General features: G+C 40.5%; 2 protein-coding genes across 2 annotated transcripts in view; one reads left to right on the top strand and one right to left on the bottom strand.

The window, feature by feature from the left end:
* Window positions 1-27,642, bottom strand: part of LOC121960073 (uncharacterized) — a 112,189-nt gene that overhangs the window by 68,856 nt on the left and 15,691 nt on the right. The gene's annotated exons all lie outside the window — the stretch shown is intronic.
* Window positions 6,314-27,515, top strand: thbs4b (thrombospondin 4b). Its single transcript, XM_042508975.2, has 22 exons — window positions 6,314-6,606; window positions 10,639-10,836; window positions 12,041-12,291; window positions 12,397-12,499; window positions 12,673-12,755; window positions 12,869-12,920; window positions 13,425-13,576; window positions 14,771-14,908; window positions 15,968-16,045; window positions 16,153-16,305; window positions 16,392-16,496; window positions 16,584-16,691; window positions 17,419-17,578; window positions 19,721-19,839; window positions 20,870-20,922; window positions 21,038-21,231; window positions 23,043-23,221; window positions 23,877-23,925; window positions 24,028-24,224; window positions 24,385-24,557; window positions 25,150-25,289; window positions 25,563-27,515. Exons 1-22 carry the CDS (start codon window positions 6,528-6,530, stop codon window positions 25,619-25,621), a joined length of 2,823 nt encoding a protein of 940 aa, XP_042364909.1. The 5' UTR covers window positions 6,314-6,527; the 3' UTR covers window positions 25,622-27,515.

Here is a 27,642-nt window from a genome sequence, read left to right as displayed (position 1 = left end):
GTGCATGTGGCCCACTTCCCCCTCATGAAGCGTTTATTATAGGGAATAGTAGGTTCTAATTCCACATAACAGAATGATGTACTCCCTCTCAAAAATCAGACACATAATAACACTTACAAAAACCACCACACTCCTACACGAGCAATAAAAACTTTTTTGTTCTTAAACAGTTGCGCTCATGCACAATAAATACATTCATCTCTAATATTTCATGTTTGCTTCACTGAATACAGACTTAATGTTTGTGGGAGGAGATCACTGCGTCTCTTCAGATGCGATTTGACATTCAATATGCACAATGAATGCCGTGCTGGAAACATTTTCAGACAGAGATTCTTGCATTTTTCATACTCTCTGTCACTCTCGAGAGCACCGCAGCAATTTGACTGTGTCTGAACAAATGACCCAGTGTGCTCTCACACTATGTGCCGTTTCCCACCGTATGGCCGACCTTTTCCAGTCCAGACACGCTTGGTCTCAACGTGCCAGAACTATGAAGGATTAATGAGAGCAGCTGGAATAAGACTCAATGGAGCACAATGCAGCGCTTTTTGCACTGTGTAAACAAGCCTCTCAATAATGTGTAGGTGTGTTTTGTCCTCACATCCTGAAGCATTGGTTGATACATGTTTTTCTATGGAGAATCTTTGTTGTTGCTGAGCTGAGTAAAATGGGACATTCAGTATTTTTTAAGTCTATGTAAGTTTAAAACAGGGGTGGAGGAGAAGGAGAAGAAACAAGACTAAAGCTGCCAGTATGCTTCATCACAACAGCGTGTAGGATGGGTAGACCAGTTTCAGAAACCCCTGCCCCATTGCAGCTCTCCAACATCAGAATTGATATTGGAGAGGTGTCCGACAATGTCTGTAACTTTCAACAACAATCCCACCCATTTCACACCATGACGTGTTTGAACTTCTCTTTTTAGCTCTCTTTTTTAATGTCAACACAAGTGTTTCTGTCACTTGTGACCAACCCTCTTTTGCACAAATAGATTTCTCACTCCGCCTTCAAGAAGATTTTCAATTCCCACTATGGGCGCACAACACATCATACAAAGTAGGTCTTTTTTAGCACAACATTGCCCCAGGAATCGGATCTAGAATCATACTAACAATCATTTATGGCAAAACTCACAATATACAGTGGTGCTTAAAAGGCATACTTCACCTCCCCCAAACTGACTGTTTGTATATCAATTACTCATCATGTGATATGCTGACTTAATGAGGAAAATCTTCATTTTTCTCGCATACCTCCACAGAGATCTCCAATCCAAAAGCAGAGAAAATTATTGATGTTTGGTGTTTTAAAGGATTAATTTGGATTCAGCAAGTCACACAACAACACTAACAAATTACTAAATCAAGGCAGCTGTACATCAGCAGTTCCTGTAGTCAGAGAGGTAAAATTATTTTTTCTGTTTGTTCAGTCTAGATAAAGTTTCACTTTCAGTTCAGTTCAGTACAAAAAGTACAGCTGACACCTATGGGAATCGCATTAGATTTGTAGGTATTAAGTCATAAACCTAAGTATTGGAAGAATTTGAAAAATATTGGATCAACAATTCATCCTGAGGGAAACATGAATGTCTGTACCAAATTTTGTGAACATCCATCTGAAACTTGTCAAGACCTCTTGACACAAGATCTCATTCTCACGCGAGTGGAAAAGTCAGGGGACCACTAATGTCATTAAGATTCATCCTCTGAGGTACATGAATGTTTATACGTGGTTATTCATCCTACAGTTGTTGAGATGTTTTAGTCTGGACCCAAGCACTGATCTGACATTGCCATCCCTAGAGCCATGTTGCTAGCGTGGCTAAAAAAGTAAAAGGAAAAAAAGGTCAAAAGAATAGGAAAAGTAGCACTGAGGGTGTTGGTGTGAAAAGTATCTACAGCGATGATTTACAGCAGTCTCCGGCTACGGTATGAGGTGTGTAGGTGTAGGTGAGACATGCATGAGATGGAGACGGTATGAGATGGACTGAGTGTGAACGTATCCAGCTGGTGTGAGTAACTGAAGGAGCAGCTGGATATTCTGAGAGTGAACTCACAGTTTACACATGGCAAAACAATCAACCGCAACTTCAACCGGCAGATTTGCGGGGGCCTTCATTACGTACCCTCACATAACACTGAGAAATGTGGTGAGACACTGAAACCACATTGTTGTTTTAAAAAAACGATACGCCCCCCCACCCCATCACACTGAGGCTATTCTGAGAATACCTTTATGCACCTATCATCAATCTTCTAGTGTAATGGTCATGTTTTTCCAAGAGGGGCGTCGAGGTTTATGTTACAGTGTCTACGACTGAGATCATTTTGAGTGATTTTACAGAGAGATATGAAGGCGGGTGATTCGGTCAGGTAAATGGAATTGAAAAAAATATACCAAATGGTTTCATTCGTTTCCTGTATTTTTCCAAAGTTGGTTTTCTGAGGATTAGGAAAAATGCAGAGTTTTTTGTACACACAAATCAAACTCACATTTAGCTCAAACTAATGTTTGCATCCATTTGGTCTGATTACCTCAAGGCCAAAGATGACATAAATCTACAATTGTAATGAGCAGTGCCTTATTTTCAAAGATTTACCGTTCCGTATTGGCTCGGAATAAATTTTCTGATTAATTTTGGATCTATAACATTTGACGTATAATTTGTATTCATGCCCTCTATGCCGTGTTAGACGATTCCAGGAAACTCGACAGCTTTATCCACCATGACATACCAATTTGGCTCAAGAGTTTGCAGTCTAAATATGCTGCAGGATGTGGGTCCATCTATTAAGCCTCTGCCTTGAGTTCAGAGCCACAGTCTGTCTAATACCAAAAATTCAGGCAATTTAATGCTGTAATTTTGGGTTTGGAATGAGTCCCCTCTACCAGACAGGGTGGAGGTTTTGATAGATGCTGCAGATTTAATGAAGTGTCGGATCAGACCTCTCTGACTTGCTGACTCGCTGCTGTTACGTAACTTCATCAGGTAAGACAGTGCAGAGCTTGTAAGGCATTGCGTCCCACAGTGTAATGAGCAGTTAAGCACTCAGCGCCGAAGCAAGGAGACTTATGGTCACCTCCAGCTGTGGTTTGCTGTCTTGTAAACGTCTGTATCCATTCCGCAAACACGAGGGTACTGATGTAAGTCATTTTATGAAAGAAGTTCTTGTGATGAGAAACCTTTATGTGGTGAAAATAATACATGAATGCTGTCTTCGCACGCACATTCAACATCCGTAAATCTTTCACAATTATGCCTGAAAATGTCATTAAAGGGAAAAATTCTAAATTTATGTGTACCTTTTGGGTAATTTGTATATTTATGTGTACCAAGAGAATAAAATGGAACAAACACCCTGTTCTCATTCCCAGGACGTCAAATACAGCAACTTGGTAAGTGATGCCATGGGGCCCAAAAAATCCTTCTGTCAAGTGCAAATATTTATTAGATTTGACAAATACCTGTATAAATGTGGAGTAGGTAATTTTGTCAGGTACAATTATCTTTCAGAATGTACTACTACCTATATACATGCTCACTGTAGTTAGCTTAGTAAAGCAAAATGATCTGCAGTGTTCAATTTTGAAAACTGACAGGATTTTCTGCCATTGTGTCTGTGACTTCCTGCGTGACTTGCTTTGCAGCCTCTACTTCGCTGCAGCTTCAGTTTATGATTGCCGCCCTAAAACTGTGGATAAATCGTTTTGAGCATCACACGACCATTGCAAAATGACTCAATTCACTATCAGAGTTTAATCCATGCAATTTGGAAAGTCTAGAGAAGCCTCACGATTACACTATTTTATCCACAGTTAACAGGGCACTAATTGGGAGGTAATCTCAGGATGGCAAAGGCATGTCAAACCCTCCTCTGTGTCTGATTGGCTGGCCTAATGCTCTTACCCTGAACCTTACCAATTTTTAACCATTCTTGCTTCAGCTCTCCGACCGTAGTCAGCGAGCACAATTGGAGATTAGTTTACCTCCTGGGCTGAAGTAACTTCTGGGTTAACTCCCTTCACTTTAACCAGCAGCTGGAAAGCAACACGCAGGAGCGCCACTCGGTCTTGAGAAGCAGCAGCATTAATTAACTGAAAACTGTGACTTATACTGCACATTTACTGCTAAGCGTACCACTTTTACGGCTAGGTGAACGCTCTAATGCATTCACTGACACTAGTATCACCCACTCACAGGCTTTGGCCTGACCACTCGCACCATATGCTCACACATACACACACTGCCCTGCCTCTAAAGAAGCCACGCCACTTATAACACAATCTAGCAAACGAAGGCTCAGAGTACTGACCAATCAGAGGCAGAGTAGGGCGAATCATGACTTCTACCTCCTAAAGGGAAAAAATACAACATACTTCGCCATCCTACGCAAGCCTAGCAAATGTTCAGGTCTGATGGGGTGTCTCATTGGCCTGGCGCACACTGAAAATGAAGGCCAAATTCGAAAATAGATATGGTCCAAGCAGGGGTGTCTTAAGTAGGGTGGCAGGAAGTAGGAGAAGAGATACAGTTGTACTTTTGGCAAATAAATCCAAGAAGCTTGATAAATGATCCTACCATAATGTAACAGAAGAATAATAACAAAACCCAAATGTTTTGATAATGAGTAAAGGCAAATGTTTAAAGATGAGTAAGAAAGAGGACAAACAAAGAGCAAAACAGTGAAGGATGAATTTCCCCCGTGGACAGTTTTGATGCGAAGACGTACAATTAAAAAAATATTTGTAGGTCATGCATGTTTTTACTGTTTTTTTCCATGGACTACAACAAAACATTTTCCTTTGTGTAGCTATATACGTGCCACATGCTTCCTATTATGCACCTTTAATCATTCCTGTTTCGATCAGTTTGTTTACTTTCGGCTCAAAGGTTTTGAAAAATGCAAATTGTCAGACCTCCGCTGAGAGCACTAACAGCCCTTACTGTCCTTTTATGCTGCATGAAACCACTGCTTCAGGTCGTGGTAACCCGGTATATCATGTCGTCATTGTGGGTACAGTCATGCTATAATCTTAAGTATCTGTTGCCAACGAACCATATAAAGAGAAGCTGAGTTACGAGTGTGAATGTCAGAGTCTCAGGATTCGGTCATATCGGTATCACGAATAAAAATAGTCCGGAGATGTTGTCAGAGACATTTGGGGTTTGGTTTTATCTTCGAGCCAGCTGCGGTGCTCACTGTCTGACCTCATCAACCGCACCATGATGTGACTCAGCCCAGGTCCTCCAGTGGACTGATGTGGTCTATAGAGCTCCTGACCACAGCTGCAGACCATGCATGGAGGTCTGTGGGCCTTTCTGCGATCCAGAGACCAAACGCCTGCAAAGGCTCATTCTGGAAACCAATCAGATGGCAGATAAAACTCTGGGTGTCCTGTTCCTGACTGGAATGAGTCCATATCGGCACAAAACAAAATACCACGGCAGCCGTGTAAAGACTAACCACAAGAACACCTGTGGTAGACGTATGGAAACTATTGTGCAACACATTTGCTGCTGCTTGTTGCTATAGATACTTGTGTTTATCTTTTTAAGTAGGAACATCATCCCAAAGCCACTGAGACTTGGCTTTTGTTGAATTAGTGAAACATCATTCATACAAATTCGGTATTATTTAATGCTCAGTTGCTCAGTCATGGAACAAGGCTTAAGAAAATGATGCAACGTGCAAAGAGGAACGGAAAAACAAACATCATTAAGACCCGAGCCTCCTCATCTCTGCCAAATGTGGCAACTTGCGTGGTGCCAGACTTGCTGACGACCTGGAGGCCGTGTGAGCCAGCAGCCTGTCTGAAGCTCTGCTGGCCGCTTAATACGGCTTGTTAAGGCGTGGGCTCCACAGAGCGCTCATTTCCTGACTTTGCCCCAGGATGGAGGGGGGAAACGAGGGCACATGGGGAAGGTGTCACATCTGATCCCTGGAGGGAAAGTGAAAGAATCTGTCTGTGTTTTCAGACAGAGTGTGAAATAAATACTCAAAGCCTGATTGCTGGAGGAGGGAAACACTTTTTTTTTTAAGAAATTCACCCCAAGCGTGAACTCAAGACTCTAAAAATATTCCAGGCTCAATTTGAGTTGAAACATGAAGTTTCAATAACCAAACATTAGGTTCCTAGACTGGATTATTAGCTGCTCATGTACATTTGTGTAAGAGCCTGTGGGAATTTGGTAGCAGTGAGTTGGAGCCAATGCAAACAGTTTCTCCAGGTCACTCCTTCTCCACATGGGGCCGTCTGAGGAAGGTTTTAAGAGCAGGTTCTGGGTCCTGATGCTCCTCCCTCAGCAAGACTCCTGCGATCCTCACATTCACACACCAATTGAGACACACACACAAAAACAGTCAGCAGCTTCTATTACCATGACTTCTCACTTCTGATTCAAAAAGGAAGCAAGGACACAAACGCACCACTCACAGCAGGCGCAGACATACGGGAAACTGCCACTGTGTCACAGAAAGTCCCTCCAAAGAAACTGCTGATCTGGGACCAGCTGGAAGGACAAAATGGGTGTTTGGACGGCCCTGATTCTGGCCTTGCAGCTGCTGTTAAAACTGAGCTTACACGTGGAAGCCCAGGCTTTAGGTGAGTGTTATTTTAAGTGTTTTATTTAGCTTTTAATGTCAATTATTTAAATGTCATCACAATTTGAACAAAATGTGTTATTGATTGGCGATAACCAATTGCAACAGCTGTGGTTGCTGTTGGGGGATGACAACAATTGAAGAATAAAAAACCTTTTTAGGCTCTCTTTTTAAATGTTAACACACACACAAAGAAAGACGTCTTTGATTTCATTTGAATGCCGCATTTTTCTGACATCCTTGGTGTGATGTAATCCTCCATTTTCATTATCTGTCAAGAAAGATTTAATGGCTCCACCACTGGGTATTTTAACACACTATGTATGAGTTCAATGCATAATGGATAAAGCAGACACTGTGAAAGAGAATATCATATGCAGGCCCAAAGAACACAAAGGATTAGACATGGTGTGTGATACTCACTGAGGTACGAATAAAATGCTAAATCTCCCCGTCAGTTCGAGAAGAGATGAGGCCATCAAATGCATTTTTGGGTGGTTTGTGACAGGAGTGAGAAAAAGATAAAGAATAAAAGTAGACATCTCTCTGCTGAAGTAGAGTCACCCTGCTTTCCATATCTATCCAGCCAGATCTTGCTTGATTACTTCGGCTTCAGGAGGTTCAGCTTTCTGGCTCGTATTAATTCAAACATAGTCCCAGCTAAAGTCGCACACATGGGAATAATCAGAGATGATCTGGGCGCAATATTGAACTTCAAGTCACACAAACTCTCTCCCTCTCTCACAGTCACACACAAATTTGTTCAAGGTCACGCACAAAAACACAAGCTGCAGACGGCATGTGAAAACATTGGTGTTGATAGTTTATCAGCTTCTTACAAATCACTCTGGTGATAGATGGTGTACCTTTCATGCACCCATTAATCCCAACAATCTTTTGGCAATGGCTGCCTGATGTTATGTATAAAACAAGTCCAGTTTAATGGAGTTTATCATCCATCATTTCCTTAGCAGTTGAATCATTGTCTGTAATTGTTCAAAATCTAGCAGACATATTTTAAAGCTGCGGTAGGTAAGATTTGAGTAGCACAAAACAGCCATTCTATATCTGAAAGGGGTTACTAATCGATATGAATGTCTCGAGGATGACTTCACTGGGAGATGATTTTACCAGAATTCAAAATGCACTTTCTACTCTGGGCACAGACTCCTTGCCCAGGGACAAGGCACACTTTTAAAGCAGCTATAATCAATATATCTATAATTACAATGTATCAAATGACAATGTGAGAAGGGTCGCTCTCAGTGATGAACCTACAGAGAATTATCACCTGAATCTACAATTCCCCTCAGCTTTACAGTGCTTTATAGAGAATTTCAGCTCATTTTTTAGCTGCCCGTCTGTTACTTTACTCTTCTGGTTCTCTCATAGTGTCGTTTTAGGCAACAGCAGGCAGCTGTTTCAGTAAAAAGAAAAATAAACCCTCTAAAAAGCCACAGTACACCTGCTCAGCACTAAACAGCAGACAGACACAGTTAGTGACTAGCTGGGAACACAATGGAACATTTGGCATCTAAAAAGCCTGATATTTCCCTAAGGAGTTGCTAAAGACCAAAAACTGAGCTAAAAGAGATATTGGACTTGCATTCTTCCATTGGCTCTAATTGAATGTTAATGTTTCTCTGTAACTGCTGGGTGTGTAATTAACCAACTGTTTGCTAACAAGTTCGACGTATCAACTTAAAAGCAATAAGATAATGTGTTCACAACTTGTTTCTGCTACCCCCAAATTTAAAAAGAAAAAAAAGAAAAGTTATTTAGTCATAGAAGGTTTATGTTTTTGTCTCAGGCAAATATAACGGGGACCTATTATGATTTTCTGTATTTTGTGTCTTACATATAGTATTCAAATTAAGCATGTTCATATTAAACAGGGCCAGAGTTTCAAATAATGAGGTTAAACATTGGCCTATGTAGAGGTAGCAAGATCCCTGTGAACAAAAACCTCAGATGTCCCACCATTTTGAAGATCATTTTTTCTATTCTGGCCACAATATGACATTATAGTGAGCTAGATGTCTTTATACATTTAACATGTACATTACATTCACATTACATAGCCTACACTGCTGCATGAAGCTACATGTTAACCTCAGGTAAACATGTCATCTTTGTTGCCAATTTTGTGTTTATTTCTCCCTGATTGTGGATCATATTCCTGCTGGGACATATCCAATTGTGTTTGGAAGCTTTTATTTGTATTTTTTTTGCTTTAAAAAGTGCCAGCATTTTCCGTTACAGTCATTCACTGGCTACAATGGCAGTGCAGAGATGACAAGATATGGAAAACAGAAAACCACTGACCAATCAGATCAGACTGGGCATTTAAGGGAGGGATTCTTAAAGAAACGCTAAAATGGAGTGTCTCAAACAGTTGGTGAATACAGGCGTTCCAGCACAGACAGCATGAGGAAAATAGTCGTTTTTGAACATAAAAAACAAGTAAACATTAGAAACAAATACAGTATGAACCTGAAAATTTGCACAATAGGTCCCCTTTAACTGCAGCTGAGAGCCAAATACACCATTTTACATCATGAAATAGATTTCTGCCTCTATTAGGTCGATTACTGTGAAAATGTGACCTCACTGTTTATGTTAATTATGTGCTGATGGTGATGGTGTAATTCTCTCGTCATTACTAATGCCCGACCAGGTACTTTTAAACAGGAAACTATGATAAATCATAGCTTGTACACCCTCAAATGGGAAGTATTTGTAAAGCAGTAAAATGAAGAATGCTGACCATTTGTACCCTTTATAGTGCTCTGTAACCGTGATAGATTTATATGCCGGTGTTAAGGAGAGGACATGACTCTGGATTATTTTATGGCTTTCAGCTGAACTAGTTTTATGAAGCTTGAAATCGGAGGTTAATCAGGGGGTGAAACGAGGCACTTTCTCAGGATCTCTGGTGTAAGATGACCCTGACCCCCACAGAGCCCTCTGTCCAGAAGATTTATGGACAGTAAGACTGTGTGTTTTATGTACAAGTGTGTCTTTGTAGTGCTACAGAAACTCTAAAAACACACACTGAGGTTCAGTTGCTCTCTTGCTGTTTTGTTCATTTTTGGACTTTTGTCAATTTAACCAACTGATTAGTAAAAAAGAGACGGCGTATTGCTCAACAGGTCATCTTTTTGCAATCACGAATACAAAACTAGTCATCTACTTTTCAGGCAAAGGGATTTTGACAACACTATGTGAGCAGCCATGTCCAGTGGCTTAGTCTCATTTAACTAACATTTTTTTAAGCCCCGTGTTTCACTGAAATGCAGCATGTGAGGGACAAAACACGAGGAGAGAGTTAAAAGAAAAAAAAGGAGAGACCTCATCTGGGGATCATGCTTCGCAATCTTGGCTGACAGCGACCAATCTCTGGGAGCATTTGGGAGCAATTTTGCTCCCTCATGACTGTGGGCCTTGCAGACTGCTTTCAGGGTGCTTGTGCATTCATGATGCGTGCAGATGGCGGACTGCAGATTCACTGCACATCCTCTAGTGGCCTGCCCAGATCCCAAGTCACTTTATTAAAGGAGGACTCTAACCATAAGGTGTACAGCGTCCCTCTGGCTTTTCACACCCACTAAGCAGCTTGTCAGTAGATGTGTTTTTAGCCTGCCATACCTTTCTGCCTGTGAGAACGATAAATGACTTGTGGCTGAAAATGAGAGCTCACATAAGTTTCATCAGCCGAGCAGCTTTGGCGTGGATCTAACAAAAAAGTAATAAGAACACCACATACCTAAGTGTCACAGCTCTGATATGCTTCGAAATCCACGTCTTTCTGATTTCTCTGAGCCAACTCTGCCTGCCAAGTTTGCGCTGACTGATTGACACAGCGTCTCGCAAGAGCAACAAACACTGGGTCAACATCATCATCTTCTCCTCGTCGACTCAGGATGTGTTTACTCAGGGATCGGAGCGGCTGCAGGTTGTAAATATTCATACATCTCATCATCCATTACTCATGTGCATTACCGCTTCTCTCTTTTCCCATCCCTGTCAACAGTCTATGATCTGCTCACCTCGCCTGATTGCTTGCCAGACCTGCTGCAGGGGGGTCTGGCCGAGCAAGGGGTGAACGAGGCTTTCATCCTAACCTCCTTCAAGTTGCAGCCCAAGACCGGAACCAGTGTGTTTTCCCTGTACAACCCCAGGGACAACAGCAAGTACTTTGAGTTCACGGTGATGGGGAAGCTCAACAGAGGTAGGAGACCACGAAAGAGACCCTGGTGCAGTTTAAAGCTGCACTAATCAACATTTTATACTCATGTGTTGAATAACTGTGTTTTGAGTGAATTATCATAAGACTCTGCTGTCCGTCTCACATCAGTGGAGCATTTTAGCATCTTTCAGCTCATTGTTTTAGTTTCACAGGGACTTGTTAGTAGATTTTAGCATGCTTTTATGCCACACTACTATGGTGAACGTGGTAACCATTACATCTACTTAAAATTAGCATATTCACCGTGTTGTTTGACCCATCCACCAGCCCAACCTACGTCTTTTCAGTCTTTATACTAATGTCTTGTTTATTCCAGTCAGTGCACTGGACACTCAATCACAGCCTGCCTAAGAAGTGTGATGTGCTGAAATAAGTTAGCTGTAGTCAATGGGTTTTTTGAATGGGTTTTTGGTTAGATGCCTGAAATAGGGTCTGTAGTTTAGCAAACTTTCACGTTTTGTTCTAAGACATAATATATGTCAGAAAATACACCTCTCATGAATTTTGAAGCTTTTTTCGTGTCTTAAAAAAACGGTTGCTAACAAGTGGCTAAATGAGACTAAAGAGTGTCATCACGCTGGATACAGTTTTACAGTTTGTTGTTGTAGAGATGTTGAAGTCATGTGACTGTGGTATAGTTTGTTGATGGCCTACCATTAGCTTTTTACTTCTGGCTATTAGATTTATGCTTCAGAAATCATAAAAGTGGTGTTAACTAGTCAAAATTATCTTGCTGAACAAAACATGACAGTATCATTAACTTTTGTTAACCACAGACCTTAATTTCTGCAATAATCCAAAATACAATGGAAAAATCCCACTGGTTCTCTGTTGAAGAAAATTGGGGCGATATTTAAAAAAGTAATCATGAACCCACATAATCATGATGCTCATGATTACGTGGGTTCTATAAGAATTGTAGTGCATTACTTTTCTTACGTATACATAGGAACAGTGCATGAGAACACCCTGCCTTGTTAGCATGCTGATGTTACCATTTAGCTCAAAGCAACGCTGTGTTTAAGTGCGGCCTTTCAGAGCCGTAAGCAAGGCTGCAGACTCGCAGTGTTGTTGTAATTTGGATGAATCAACCCTTACAGTAAATGCTTCCAGTAATCCCCCCCTCCTCTATGCTCTGCTATTATCTCTTCTTTGCTCCCTCTTCCCCTGCGCTGTCCTCTCAAAGCTGTGTTACGCTACCTGCGGACTGACAAGAGGATGAGCTCAGTCACCTTCAACAACCTGGTGCTGGCAGACGGCCAACAGCACCGACTGTTGTTCCACCTGAAGGGGTTGCAGCAGCAAGGGCCAGGCGGGGTGGAGCTGCATCTGGACTGCAGGCTGGTGGAGACGGTCAGGGATCTCCCTGCTGCCTTCCAGGGTTTGCAAGCAGGCTATGGTATGGTGGATCTCAAGACCATGCAAGCCAGAGAGCAGGTGACAGTATTTCCATACAATAATGAATATGTTTCTGTTCCAATAAAGCGTCTGGAGGTTTCCAGATGGTCTAGCAGTCGACTTTGACCCGTTTTATTCCAACAGGAGAGTTTAGACGAGCTCAAGCTGGTGGTTGGAGACACATTTGAGAATGTTGCTTCATTACAAGACTGTCACTTCCAACAAAGAGACTCCGTCCAAACTCTGGGTAAGATTCTTGTGGAAAGCAAATGTCCACAGAGATGGCCAAATGTTTCACAGGAAAACAATCCCAGTGTTAAGAAAACAACAGTCAGTGTTTGTCAGAGTGACTTGAGAGAAAGCAATGAGAATACCCCACCTCTGCTTCAGTTTAACAAAATAACAGTCCCTTTCTCTTAGGGGTCAACACGAAGCAGCTGTCCAATCAAATGCTGGAGTTAACAAAGGTGATAAATGAGCTGAAAGACGTCCTCATCCAGCAGGTGACTACCACTAACAGCTCCTCTGAGGCCACTTAATCCTGCTTCCTCACCCCTGACCTTCCCGACAGCTTGCCTGACTGCATATAAAATTGTTTATGTTTGACCCTTTCCAGGTCAAAGAGACCTCATTTCTCAGAAACACCATCTCAGAGTGTCAGGCCTGCGGTAAGATCGTGTTCAATAACAGTCATGTCACTCGCCAGTAAATACGATCAGGGTTCCCACACATTTCAAGGACAAAATTTCATAACTTTTGCCTGACTGAGGATCCATAATAAAATTTAATGACCATTCACAACGTTTAACATTAACAGAACTGTATGGTATACTTTAATGCAAATGTCTAAAAACTGAACAGCAACCGTTTCCAGTCTCTAATAGGTGGTTATGTTCGTTACATCACGTGCAAAGTTTCCCATGGAAGAGCACTGTTACAAATTTCATTACACACAACAAAATTCCATGATTTACCCAAAACTTTCAATGATTTTTACCAATTCCATGACATTTCCAGGCCTGGAAAATAGGATTGTGAAATTCCATGACTATTCCAGGTTTTCCATGACTGTGGGAACCCTGTATGATGCTTAATTCATATTTTTGGATTGTTTACCAAACAAAATTTAAAAAGCACAATGAATTAAATGTGTTTTCGCCTGTTGTTTAAAGGTCTGGGTGGTAATGAGGTGCCAAAACAAAGGTGTGCCCCGGGTACCTGTTTCCGTGACGATATGTGTATAGAGACAGCTTATGGTGTCGAGTGTGGACCGTGTCCTGATGGGTACACCGGAGATGGTTTCAGCTGTGATGATGTGGACGAGGTAAGATTAAGTTTGTGTGGGTGTGTTTCTCTCCCACTGATTCTTGTGAGAATCAGTGTTAGTTTAAGGACATTCTTAAAGAAACACTTCACCCTTCAAATGATCATTTGTATATCAATTACTCACCCTGTGTTATGCTGAATTTGTGAAAAAAAAAACATTTTTGTCGAATGCCCTCTATAGTGATCGAAGAATCCAAACCATGGCGGAAAGTTTTGAATTGAGTCATGGGGTCCCTGCTTAACAACAGCAAAACTATATCAAAACATATGTTTAAAAAACTCTTTAACAACTTGTGCAGTATAATCCAAGTCTCATTTATCCAGTACAAACACAACCCCCTATAACTTCAGTTCATCAAGAATGTTTTTCCATTTTTTGATTATTTGTTCGCGGTAGAGGCATGCAAGAATGTATGTATGCATGTGAAATTTTCTTCAGGAGTTCATTGATACATACATTGATATATGAATGGACATTTTGGAGTTAATTATTTCTTTGCGACTTGTTGCAAACTTGCCCAACTTAAATTCTTGTATTTTAGGGCTCTATTCTGGGTTTAAAATTATATTTATGGCTAGGTGAAGATATTGAAGGGGTGGGTACTGTACAAATTTTGTTAAATTCCCATGAGGTAAGTATGGGCCTGAGGCTGTTGGTCTGTTTTCAAAATGTGTGCATTTCCACACAGAAACTCTGCCACTGTCTAGACAAACTAGTAAACTGAGCCCGAGGTAAGTATTATTTATTTTGGATGCTCTGTTTTAAATTATTTTCAGGCATTTTGCCCTGTATTCAAAGGTACGCAGCAGAGAGGTGAGAGGAAATGAGGAGAGAGGGATAGGGAATAACATGCAGCTTCACAGAAGCTAATGTGGTATAATGGGGTTCGGGAATGAAAGCCACAAGTAAAGGTAAAAGTTTGGGAATTCAGTTAAAGTCAAAGCATTACTGTTAATGAGGTCCTTGTGAGGATAGAAGTACAAGGATGTGTGTGTGTGTGCATGAGTGTTTAACTGTCTTGTCTTCTCGTGTTTGCACTGACCCCTTTTTATAAGGACTGGCCCCTTCAGCATTCTCTTTTTTGCATGAGCAAAAGTGTCATCAAACCTAAAAGCTTTCGGGAGAAGCCCTGTGAGAACCACATACATTTTGCAGCTTCAACAGCGCTCCTGTCCTCCTTTCTTCCTGCAGTGCCAGTTTAACCCCTGCTTCCCTGGAGTGAAGTGTGTGAACACCGCCCCGGGCTTTCGCTGTGACGCCTGTCCGCTGGGCTACACGGGCCTGGCAGTTGAGGGTGTGGGCATTGTGTTTGCTCAGACCAACAAACAGGTAAAAGAGTGGATAAAATGCAGAGGACACACAAACAAAATGAGACTCGATTATGAAGGGATGCTTGCAACTATTAGCAACGATCAAAGAAGACATAAAATATCATTATTAGAAGAGTTAAAAGGGGTAACCCTGTAACCTTTGTTTACAGGGGAATGCTTTAGATTTTAGCCCTGAAATTAGGCTGTAATTTTTAAGTATACATGTGATATCAATAAACTATTTACTGGTCACCTATACCAGTATAAATATAAAGCTGAGGCAAAAAAGTCATAATCATAATAAAAATAATGGGGACAGATATTTTGAAGATCCATTGTTAGATATGGGAAAAGAAGAACCTAGAACAGCTTCCTATAATGTCATCCGATAATGAACAATTTCCCTCTGAAATGTAGTGGAGTATATATAAGTATATACAGTATTCCGAAGTAGAGTAAAGTACAAGCACTTCAATTTGTATAAAAGTACAGTACTTGAGTAGATCTACAGTTTCAGAATTTAAAAAAAAAAGATAAAAGTTGCTCAAGTTTGATTGGTTAAATTCAGATACAAAAAATTGGAGCACAGTCTGTCTGTCATGTGATCCAAGAAAGCAGCTTGAAAATTGAAACCTAATGATAACTACCAGGGAGAACGATGGGCTCTGGTAAGTCGTCCAAATTGTGTTGTTTATGTAAAATCTAAGTGTACTGTATCTAATCTTCTGTTTGATTTTTGCAACAAGCATTTTTCAGTCTGTATTTGACCAATCAAATTTGAGCAACCTGAATCTATTTGTTTTCTTTGTTTTTAAAACTTTAAGTTTTGGATCTGAAGTTGTGAACATTTAAAAAGTCCAGCTCTTGAAAGTGCAAATCAAAAACTTTCCATATTTTAATTTCAAAGGGGTGAATTTAGAATTTTCAAAGTAAAATATTTCAAGGCTATGAATTCAGTGGTGTTTTAAATTTCAATACGAAGTACTCGGAAGCTGTTGAAATTTAAATACTTATTTCTCTGAGTTGCTCATAAAAACAAAACTTTGGAGGATTTCACATCTCACTTTTATCAATTAAGGTCTGTGACGATATTGACGAATGCAAAGGACCCGACAACGGAGGCTGTACTGCAAACTCAATCTGTCACAACTCCGTGGTAAGACCAATGTCCAATATTATCCACTATAATACTACACATAGCTCATGTAGGACAATTATTTGTGTGTACGTTCAATAAAACCAGATGTCCTCATTCCTGCACAGGGCTCATACCACTGCGGCAGCTGTAAGACAGGTTTCACCGGAGATCAGGTGAAGGGCTGTAAGCCAGAGATCAGCTGCAGCAACAGCCTGACCAACCCCTGCGACATCAACGCTCAGTGCAGCGTAGAGAGGGACGGGTCAATCACTTGCCAGGTGGGATATCACACACTCACTGCAGATAAGTGCAACTCCATACACATGCTGTCTGAGTTCCTGAAAGGTTGTCTGTGTTTTGTCAGTGTGGAATTGGCTGGGCCGGTAACGGATACCTGTGTGGGAAGGATACCGACATTGACGGATACCCAGATGACAAACTCAAATGCAAAGATGCGAACTGTAAAAAGGTAACCCAAGTGCAAACTGTCAGCAGATGCAACTTTGCTGTGACAGGCAGGCCTTTTTTTAAATAATTCTTTTACGTCTCTTCACAGGATAATTGCATCTACGTTCCAAACTCTGGTCAAGAGGATGCTGACAGGGATGGTCAAGGAGACGCCTGCGACGATGATGCAGACGGTGACGGTATACCAAATGAGCAGGTTGGTGGAAATGTTTTAACAAATGTATGAAGCACACAACAGCTACAACTGATGATTTTTTCATTATTTATTAATCTGTTGATTGTTTTCTAGAGACAGTGATTGATTGTTTAGTCTATGAAAAGGTCATGAAATCGTGAAAAATGCACATCACAGTTTCCTGAAAGGAGCTGTATGTGATATTCAGAGCATATCTATGATTTGTCTGCAAATGACTTTTCACATGGAGGCGGCTAGGCTTGTGGCTAGCATCTAAAAGTGCTAACAAGATGAACAGTGCTAACTACAGAAAAAGAGCGATGACAGAGCTAATGATGTTAACCTGGAGGGTAATTGGGGAGAGGGCCTTACACTTCTATGACAAGGCTGTCCTGTCACAGTGTGTTGGGTGCCATCTGGGGGCTTTTAATTTGAAAATCCAGCCTTTTCCAGGGTCCCTGCTAAACTCCTGGTATCCTCTGGGTGCTTTTATTTTGAAAAGCCAGCCAAAATCCTGCCAAATTGCAGAGCCAATGTGGTTGGGAAGGCATTATCAGCAGTAACTGCCGTATGAGCGCAGTGTGAACCAGAGAATGACAGCTTAGAAACTGAGAACAACAGCAAACCTGGCTCTGTTATTTTTAATTAATATGTTTTATCTAATTTCTCTAATACTTTCTGTCCATTTAAAACAAATTCCAGAAATACACATGCTGTGAATAAGACCTTTGTGTTCTCCGTCTCTCAGGACAACTGCTGGTTGAAGCCCAACGTGGACCAGAGGAACAGCGATAAGGACAGCCACGGCGACGCCTGTGATAACTGTCGCATGGTGGAGAACCCTGACCAAAGGGACACCGACAGTGACGGCAAAGGGGACGCCTGCGATGACGACATGGATGGAGACGGTATGGAGATAAATTACATCACTAACACTGACGCTCATCCTTATATAACCAGCATCACTGAAGGCACTCACTGTTATGACTTATTACTCTCCTTCACATTTCCCCCCTGCTCTCATTAAATTACAGACAGATTTTACATTGCACACCTCTGTAAATCATGTTATAGAAATATATCACACTTAAGTAATATGGATGCTTTTAGAAGCCATCTGAGGCACGAGAAACAGCACTGCAAAATGAAAAAATAAAAAAGTCAAGGCCAACAGCAGTCTGACCCCTGAGCGAACACAAGCTTTGATCATTCACCAGCATGATTACACCTCAAAAACCGCCACGGGAGAGAAGATAGTTTTTCCTCTATCGCTGCTGCTTGACCTTTATGCATTTGTGGTGCTGCTGCTGCCTCCCTGCGCTGAATAAAAAACAGCATCAGAGCACAAACTAGTGTTCCCTTTCATAGCAAATACAACAGTGCAACCCAGTGGTGAAATGACAAATAACATACCTTAAAAAAACAGTAGTATGGATGTAATGTCTCACTGTCATTATGTATTTATTAATCAAATATAAATATAAATTCACTGATTGACTTCACTCATTGTTTATCAAGAAACTGACAGAAAGTGTCACTTTCAAAATTGAAATTTCAAATAAATCAAATTGATTAGGTAAATACCCCATGACTGTGTCCATGTAATCATCATTCCATATTGGCAACACCCATATTTGGAAATATTTCAATTGGGCAATGGCATGGTTTGTTTTGTTATAGAGCTGCAGCTGATAATTACTTTCACTATAAACAATCTGCTGATTATTGTCTCTATTAAAACTGGGGTAGGCAGTTTAATTTCAGCATCACTGGGCAAAAGTCCTTGCCTGGGTCCAGACCTTTAAATGAGCCCACTCCACCAAGCTGAGTGATTTGTCTGGCAATGTGAAATGAAACAGCAGTTTCTCTTTTATAATAAAAAACAACCATTGAGCGCCACGGGGGTCTAGATTAGCAAATCACTACTACTGATGTCAAGCTGTAGTCACGCTGTTGTTAAGCTGTGGGTCACAGTGGACAAAAGCTGCCATCAAGGTTATTGTAAAATTTATCTCAGATAGACTCAATCTCAAACAGATTCTGCATGTTTGCAAACTCTAAACACATCGGAGCAAGATTTTGTCGTCAAGGTGTTCTGGTTTCTGTATGTCTACAGAATCTATTTGCAGTCTGAGTGAGTTGTATTGTTTAAATATGTTTGAATGGCAGGTAAACAGTCTATGTGAAGAGGCAATACTCATTGGCCAAAATGCATTCTTGGAAACCATAAGCAATGACAATGATTTGGCTTTATAATCGGTTTTTGTTTTTTTAATTTATCTGCATTCATATGTAGATCTGTTCATTGAAATTAGCCGAAATGACCAGCACACAGAGCAAGAGGTCCTTGGCTCTGATATCTCCTAGCTACACCGGATCAGCCTGAAATATTGGCCTTTTATCATCGTCAGACCGAAAGCTAGTGGGTTCCAAGATTGCTTCAGAAGAGAAATGTCTTCTTAATATCACCTGACAGTGTAGTTTGTTTTACTTCACTCCACTTCACTCTAAAAACCCCAGCAACACAGCTATGTTGGCATGGCTACGCGTAAGTATGGACCTAAAACGACGCTGGATTAAGGAGGACATAGGGTTCTCTAGTAATTGGTTATGGAAAATCAAATCCCCCTCCCTCGTGGAAATTGGTTAGAGAGGGCACAATACTTTTATTATCAGGCAACAGAAAGTCTCAGCCTTTGAGCATATTGTAATTTATGTGGTCTGAAAGAACACTAAATTTCTGCCTCAGCTTGGCTCTGTTTTCAGGCTTTAGAAAGTCTGGCCCGTGAGACAATAATAGGCCAATTTTAGAGAGTAGCTGTCAGTCATGTCAATCACTGCTGCTGAGCTGCAGTCAAACTGTGAAACACAACACTGATCAAATATGAATCAAGGTTCTGTTACTGCACTGCCTATTTCTCAACATCCATTTCTGCCATCTCTGAATACACCTGTTTCATACATGACAATAATCTATATTCACTGCTGAGAAGGAGTCGGACTGACTACTAAATAGCGCTAATCGTCTCCTCTTGTTCACTGGTGAGCAGGTCTGAAGAACATTCTGGACAACTGCCAGCGTGTCCAGAACAGAGACCAGCGAGACCGGGACGGAGACGGAGTGGGAGACGCCTGCGACAGCTGCCCCGACATCCCCAACCCAAACCAGGTCAGTCAGATACACAGATGGATAGATTGTGTAAAGTAGTTGAGTACATTTACTCAACTGCATTTTGGAGTACAAGTACTTACTTGAGTATTTCCATTTTATGTTAACTTTTATTCCACTACATTTATCTGAAAACTAAATATTTTACATAAACATATATGACAAGCTTATGGAAAACAATGCACAGCCCCTCATATTTAGTGTGTGGCCCTTCTGAGGATCAAACTCTACACTGAACCACAGAACAAAATCTCCACATTGTAAAACTAGCTCCACCTCAACCAGCTACAACAGCAAAATACTGCTAACATATTGATGTGTTGGTACCATCAATCTTATAATGTCATACATAATACATTTTACAGTCACAGGCAGTATTGGGAAGGTTACTTTTGAAATGTAATAGGTAACAGATTACTAGTTACCCTCTGTGATAAGTTACAAAGCTATTTTAATTACTTGATCAAAGTAATGTAACATTTGATTAATTTTCTAACAAATGTTTTAAACAGGGCTATAAAGCTGAAGACATAAAAACCTTTAAGACTTTTGTCTCAGTGGCTTTGCTGATGTTTGATGTCCAATAAGATGCCAAAAGAAGGTATTCCTGCACAGCAAAAAGTTTTAAAGCAACAGAATTCATTTTTTTTTAAATATAAACTTTTTGCTGAAAAGATTTTTTTTTTTTGCATAATCCCTTTGTAATCGCCAACATTTTGATTAGTAACTGTAACTGATTATAGCTACATTTATTTTGTAATCTAATTACTGTAAGTAGTTACATGTAGCTAGTTACTCCCCGACACTGGCCACAGGGGGCATTTTACTGTACAACAAGTAGTTTTACTTTTGATTTTTGAGTACTTTCAGCTAATACTACTTTTGTGCTTTTACTTAAATATAATTTTAAATGCAGAATCTTTACTTGTCATGGAGTCTTTTCGCATTGTTGTATTGGTATTTTAAGTCAAGTAAGTAATCTGAGTACTTTATGTGCTAGAAAACTGTGAACTCTTTGCTCTTGTTTCAGTCTGATATTGACAACGACCTGGTTGGAGACTCCTGCGACACAAACCAGGACAGGTAATAATATTGTCACAGTCTCTCTGTTGTATTCTTGCAGATGTCTTATATGTTATTTCTACAACTGCTACCACAGCTTTTATTTACATCGTATGATTGTGTCACTTCACTGTAGTGATGGCGACGGTCACCAGGATACCAAGGATAATTGCCCGTTCGTAATAAATAGCTCACAGCTGGACACGGACAAAGATGGGCTGGGTGATGAGTGTGATGATGACGACGACAATGATGGGATCCCTGACACTATACCACCAGGACCAGACAACTGCCGGCTGGTGCCAAACCCTGACCAGACTGACGACAACAGTGAGTGCTAGTCTAAATACCAGCACTTCTTCATGTACCACGCAGTCAGAGCAGCAATGTTAGATACTTCAGACTGTTGACATCCTCGGCTGAAAACCAGCATGGTGATCTCACTGAACTGTTCCTACCTTTACATGGCATTTTGGGCCCAAGTTTCACACCCACACAGATCAACCGAAGCAACCCTGAGCACAGTGAGTGGTATTTTAACTGGGTAAAAGCCTGCTCCCATTTGTGACTCTTTATGACATTAAAAATGGGCTCTGAAGTCAATGGGAGTGGAGTGTCAATTCAAATCAAGTGCGGTGAGGTGTTTTTTATTAGTAGTCTGGGAGTTGCGGGATTTAAAGTGGAGCCAACAGTTTGGAATATATTACAACAGCAAAAGTTTATTTACCTGTTTTGGAATTTAAAAAACGATGCCCGCAAGACATTCATGCATTTGCTTAACTGAGCAACGATAGCACAAAAAGAAGCTTTTATGCTAAGAACCACAGAGCCTGTGACCTTTCTGATGTTGTAGCTGTAGCACATTCATGGGCAAATTCAAAAAAGGATTGCACCGCTTGTTCAGCCGCCAAACCTGCACATCGAAGACATAAAGAAACAGTGCAATTTTTCAAAGCACCCACAAAGGGTTTAATGCTCCCCTGACTGTGCTCTCAAACAAATTGCATCTCAGTGCTCCTGTACTATTTGCACATAACTAAATTAGGTAATATGCAAACTTTTGGCACAAAATTGCCAATTTTCTAATGAACATCATTGTATCAATGCAAATGAGCATCATTGCAAAAACTCCAGTTCACAAAATCACTGCTAATCACAAGATGCAGCAGATGAAATCATTAACGTCTTTAAAAGGTTGGCGGTAACTCAAGCACACGTACAGACTGGGATAGTAAATCCTAAACAACTTCACTCTGTCACATTTAAATTCCGTGCCTAAAGGAGGAGTGCCTCGAACATCTTGTCAGTCAGAACCTGTAGCCCGCAGTTCTTTGTTTTTCTCTTCCATTTTTCTGCTGACTGTGTTCTTGGTGCAAAGGCAACATTTAAACTTCAGATGCAAAGAAAAATCAAATTTTATGGGCTGTAATATCATCACCGCAAAATCTTTCGTGAATCAGACCTTGAGATGGGGCATATAGAGTTTGCAAGTGATTTGCAATTCATGATGCTATCAGAGGCCGCAATCCATTCTTTGTGAATCCTTCCGTCAGAGTCTTTATAGTGTACCATGATCCAGTACGGAGGAAAATGTTTTTGCTTCCATTTAATAATCCATATCTGCTGTCAGATTCAGAACTATATATGAAACACTGCACAAAACAAACACTACCAAATGTGCTACAGAAACTACATTGCACTCTTTATCATGGCAAATGTCCCTTTTCTACATCTGAAAGTACACTCACACAGCAGGATGCAGACTGGAGAGTGCTTATATACAATCCATCTAAATTAAGCAAATGCAAAACACAGCCTTGTTCTCTTGCTAAAATGTGGATAGCCTCTCAAGAAAGGTCTTTTTTGCACGTTGGCAGCATATTTAGGATGTTTTGTATTCAAACCCCGCAGCTCTGCAGCTTTTGGACATCAATGTCTTTTTGAGACAGGCCTTTTTGACATTTTTGTTAAAGCCAGTCTAAAATCTCCTCACCGTGACAAGGCAGAAAAATCACTTTGCATAATTGATGCAACACGATTTTGAACACACAACAAATCTCTGCACCTGCACCTTGGTCATGAAACGATAATCCACCATCTTTTTTAATTTAAATCTAAATCCTGTCTCTGTTATCCCTCAGATGATGGAGTTGGAGACGTGTGTGAGTCGGACTTTGACCAGGACAAAGTGATTGACAGGATTGACAATTGTCCTGAGAATGCAGAGGTTACCTTGACTGACTTTAGGGCCTACCAGACGGTGGTGCTGGACCCCGAGGGTGATGCCCAGATTGACCCCAACTGGGTTGTTTTGAACCAGGTGAGATTACTGAGAGCAGAACTTCCTATTTGTCACTTGTGGTGATGAACCTACTGAGAATAATCAACTGAATCTACTGCTACTTTTAACATTACAGCTATAAAGCTAGTCTCAGCTAATGTTTCAGCTCATGTCTCTCAATTTTAGTGTTTTCGTCTCAAAGCCTCTTTTTCGGCTATTTTCAGCAAAGACATGTACGCGCTCACAACCAAACATCAGACAGACACAGTTAGCAACTAGCTGGTGAACACAGTGGAGCATTAAGCTGCTGAAGAGCCAGATTTTTCCCTCAGGAGATGGTGAAGACAAAAAGAAAACATAGTTAAAATGGAGTGAACGCTGGACGTTGCATTCATCAGGTGGCCACAAAGATTACGCCAAATGAATAATAATATTTCTCCATAACTTATGAATATGCAATTTTTGCTAACAAGTTCTAAATATTATTTAAAAGGTGAAGATATTGTTAGAAGTTGGCAAAAAAAATATTGTAGCTTTAATCCATTGAAAAGAGAACTATATGTATAGTGCATGCTAAACAAATTTTAATATATCTAAAATTTAAGTTGCAATTATAAAACTTAATAAGATGTGCTGAATTCCAAAAAAAAGGGATCAAATTCTCCATTAATAAGTCTGTCTCTGTCACACACAGGGAATGGAAATTGTTCAGACCATGAATAGTGACCCCGGACTTGCTGTTGGTAAGACGGATTTCATCTTGGTTAATGATCAGTCACTTAAACAATGTTCTTGAGAGATAAAAACTGATGAATAATGATACTGATTACACGGTCTGTTGGCAGGTTACACTGCTTTCAGTGGAGTGGACTTCGAGGGCACATTTCACGTAAACACAGTGACTGACGACGACTACGCCGGCTTCATCTTCGGCTACCAGGACTCGTCCTCCTTCTACGTGGTGATGTGGAAGCAGACTGAACAGACCTACTGGCAGGCGACACCCTTCAGAGCCGTGGCCGAGCCCGGCATCCAGCTTAAGGTGAGAGCACAAGTCATGTCACCGACTCACTGGCAGCAGATTCATACTCATCCATTTTTTATCCCTCAAAATATTTTCTAAATTTCTGCCTTTCTATTGTCGGTTTACTTCCACCGCCCCCACAACCACCTTCTCTCTTTTGTTTGTCGCTGTTCATCAGGCTGTGAAGTCTACATCGGGCCCCGGGGAGCACTTGAGAAACTCACTGTGGCACACTGGAGACACAAACGACCAGGTGCGCCTGCTGTGGAAGGACCCCAGAAACGTAGGCTGGAAGGACAAGGTGTCCTACCGTTGGTACCTGCAGCACCGCCCACAGGTCGGATACATCAGGTACGACAAAACCTCTTCTAGATATTCGTTGACTGATTCCATCCAAGAACATATCGACATTGCTTCAATGATTCAAGGAATAGTTCTACATTTTTGGAAACAACCCCCACTTGTGACTCTTAAGAGGACAAGCGGTTATGGACTATGAATGAATTAAATTAAACTAATTAAATTAATTTAGGTGGGTCTGTGACATATAAGGTTTGCAAGAAGCAAAGCATAAAGTAAGCATAAATCCAAACAGGTTTTCACTCTTTATATACACTTTTTTTAAGGTATAACACATTGTTAGACTGAAACTAATGTGATAATAGCATGATGACATCATCAAACTTTACCAATATTTTTTACCCCCTATGATCTCAATAGCTACGTCCATTTTTTTTTATTTTTTTTTTTTACAAACTATGGTTTCCACTCATTATGCTAAGCTAAGCTAACTGACTGCTGGCTTCAACTACATATTTAAAGTCTAAACATGAAAGTTGTATCAATCTTGTCATCTAACTCTGAGCAAGAAAGTGAATAAGCAAATTTCCCTAAGTGTCTAGGAGGGAATATATTTTTAAAAACAGTCTTGTGTTCTGTTTAGGGCGAGGTTTTATGAGGGAACTGAGCTGGTGGCAGACTCTGGTGTGACTATTGACACGACCATGAGAGGAGGACGACTCGGTGTGTTCTGCTTCTCTCAAGAAAATATCATCTGGTCCAATTTGAAATACCGCTGCAATGGTAAGGAAGGGACACTTCATCTAAGATCCACGTATCTGACTCTTTTTCTGTATTTTGACTTACTGTGATTGCATTCTATAGAGCAAGTCTCTTTGTGGTTTGTTTTAACACATCATCTTAAAGTGTTGTATAATGTGACTGGAAAGTGGGACAGAAATACTACTTCGATTTTGTGTTGTTGCGTAAACAAGACTATAGCTGAGAATTAGTTTGTCCTTACTTGGCTTTAGATTCGGAGTTTGTCTCATGATACCTGACTTCTCACTTCTACAGACACCATCCCAGAGGATTTCCAGGAGTTCAGCACTCAGCACGGCGTTGACTCACTCTGAAGTCGAGACAAAAATATGACACCAGATCTCTAAAGACTCTTCTGTGTGGGAATGTGAGTGTGTGTGTGTGTGTATAAGTGAGAGTGTGTTTAGGTCTGTCTGTCTGTCTGTCTGTCTGTCTGTCTGTCTGTCTGTCTGTCTGTCTGTCTGTCTGTCTGTCTGTGTATTGATGTGTGCAGTTTAAGTGCACATATGACCACAATCTTTGTACTGTATGTGCATATTATCATGTCCGTTTCCATTTCCTAATTGCGTCTGTTCTGTTTAATCGTCGCTTAAAGACTCCAGCCGAAGGTGTTTTGCTGAATATCATAAGTTATGATGATTTTTACTGAACATGACATTGCATAACAAGAGAAAAAAATAATACAAGAACATGTATCTTAAGATAACATAATGCAACATAATACAGCGTCGAGGTGGAATTAACAACTTCTCCCCCTCCCTCAAGCATTTCCAAGTGGTATTTTTGTTGGCACTGCTGTCGCAATGGTTACTAGATCGCTTTCCATTTTCTCCAGAACCTTGCAACTGGGCTCTTTTTCTTTTGCCAGGTTTTTTACATTTACTACAGTTGTTCCACTGTTCGTCATTTACGCTACTGGGCATAGTAACTGCAAAGAACTTACACTGACATGCTTTAATAACTGGGGATAACTACCGATAGCTAACAAGGAGAAGAATAGCGCCATCCTTTTCTTGTTTTGGTTGCAAAATAGTTGACACACTTTCTTTGTGCCGTAAATCAAGCCTTAGTTTTTCCAAAGGATTGTACCCAAGCGACAATCTCCGGGGCTGACTAATGGAGCCAATGCAGAAGTGTCAAAAACTACAGTTCCTTTAAAAGTCACTTGTGGTTGGCTCCAGAAACCACTCAATCCCCATGTTAAAATGCTTATATAATAATAGTAATAAACATGTTTACAGTCTGGTACAAAAAATGTTTGGTCTCTATAGCTAGTTACAACATTCATGTCAACTGTATGCAGGTTGAATTTTTTCATAACTCACCTGTATACATTTTATGAAGGCTTAGAGTTACGCATATTTACACCGTTTTGAGTGACAGACTGTCTGCCAATAGTGTCCTTGGGTTCTCCGTTAGATCCACCCCTCGCTCTTCCACAGCTCTACCCTCTCATCCAAACATGGTCACCTCTGGCTCCACAACAACAAGATGGCGATGGCCAAAATGCCAAACTCAAGGCTTCAAAACAAGAGTCCACACAACAATGGATGACATCACAGTTGCTACATCCATTATTTTATACAGTCTGTGATCGTACCCAGTGAGAGACAGAATTGCAGAGCGAAGCGAGGCTTAAAGGGAATCAATCTAAACACCGATCGTGTCATTATGCTCCAGCAATTATATTGTGCAATCAACATTTACTTCATAGAAGTTAAAGCAAAAAACTTTCATTTCCACTTAAATAATGCACAGTTTCCATTCAGTTCATATATATTTCCTAAAAAAAACACAGTATTTCACTTCCATACAGGACATTTTGGCCTATGCATGGTATTATAAAGATGTTCAACAACTGGAAGGGAACTGGAAGTTATCACTGTGGATCAACCTCATACTGATGTTTCCTACATTCAGATGTATGATCAGATCAGATCATGAACTGGTTGTGTTTTTTTTTTGTTTTTTTTATAACTATCAGCGTGTTTATCTTTTCTCCTTTATGTTAAGAAAAGATGAACAGACCAATTTTTTTAATGACTCAAATTTCAGACTGTACCTTGTCTAACTTACTATAGGACATTAACTTAAAGCTCAGTGTAACCATGACTTTTCTTTCCATCGTTTTGTCCTTGACATCTTGATCATTTCATATCTATGTAGTCACAAACCTGGTCAAAATAAAGGGCTTTAAAATATACAGAATTTCATGTTGATGTTTATGTAAAAGGTGATATCAGGTTTCAAATTACTTTTCTTTAATATTTTTCTTTTGCATGTTCTGAAGTCTAGATGTCTTTAATCCACTGCTTGCTTGAAGATACCACAGGTC

This window comes from Plectropomus leopardus, chromosome 20 (genome assembly GCF_026936395.1).
Source record: "Plectropomus leopardus strain MGB_pleo_1.0 chromosome 20, ASM2693639v1, whole genome shotgun sequence".
Taxonomy (NCBI): domain Eukaryota; kingdom Metazoa; phylum Chordata; class Actinopteri; order Perciformes; family Serranidae; genus Plectropomus; species Plectropomus leopardus.
The sequence above is the reverse complement of the archived record's forward strand: the minus strand, read 5'-3'. Positions and strand labels throughout refer to the sequence as shown.

Excerpts from the sequence above, each read along its gene's own strand:
- thbs4b (XM_042508975.2), top strand. The coding sequence starts at position 6,528 with ATGGGTGTTTGGACGGCCCTGATTCTGGCCTTGCAGCTGCTGTTAAAA. Across the intron at positions 16,306-16,391 it reads ACGGGTCAATCACTTGCCAG|TGTGGAATTGGCTGGGCCGG; the intron begins GTGGGATATCAC and ends GTGTTTTGTCAG. Across the intron at positions 23,222-23,876 it reads ACTGGGTTGTTTTGAACCAG|GGAATGGAAATTGTTCAGAC; the intron begins GTGAGATTACTG and ends TGTCACACACAG.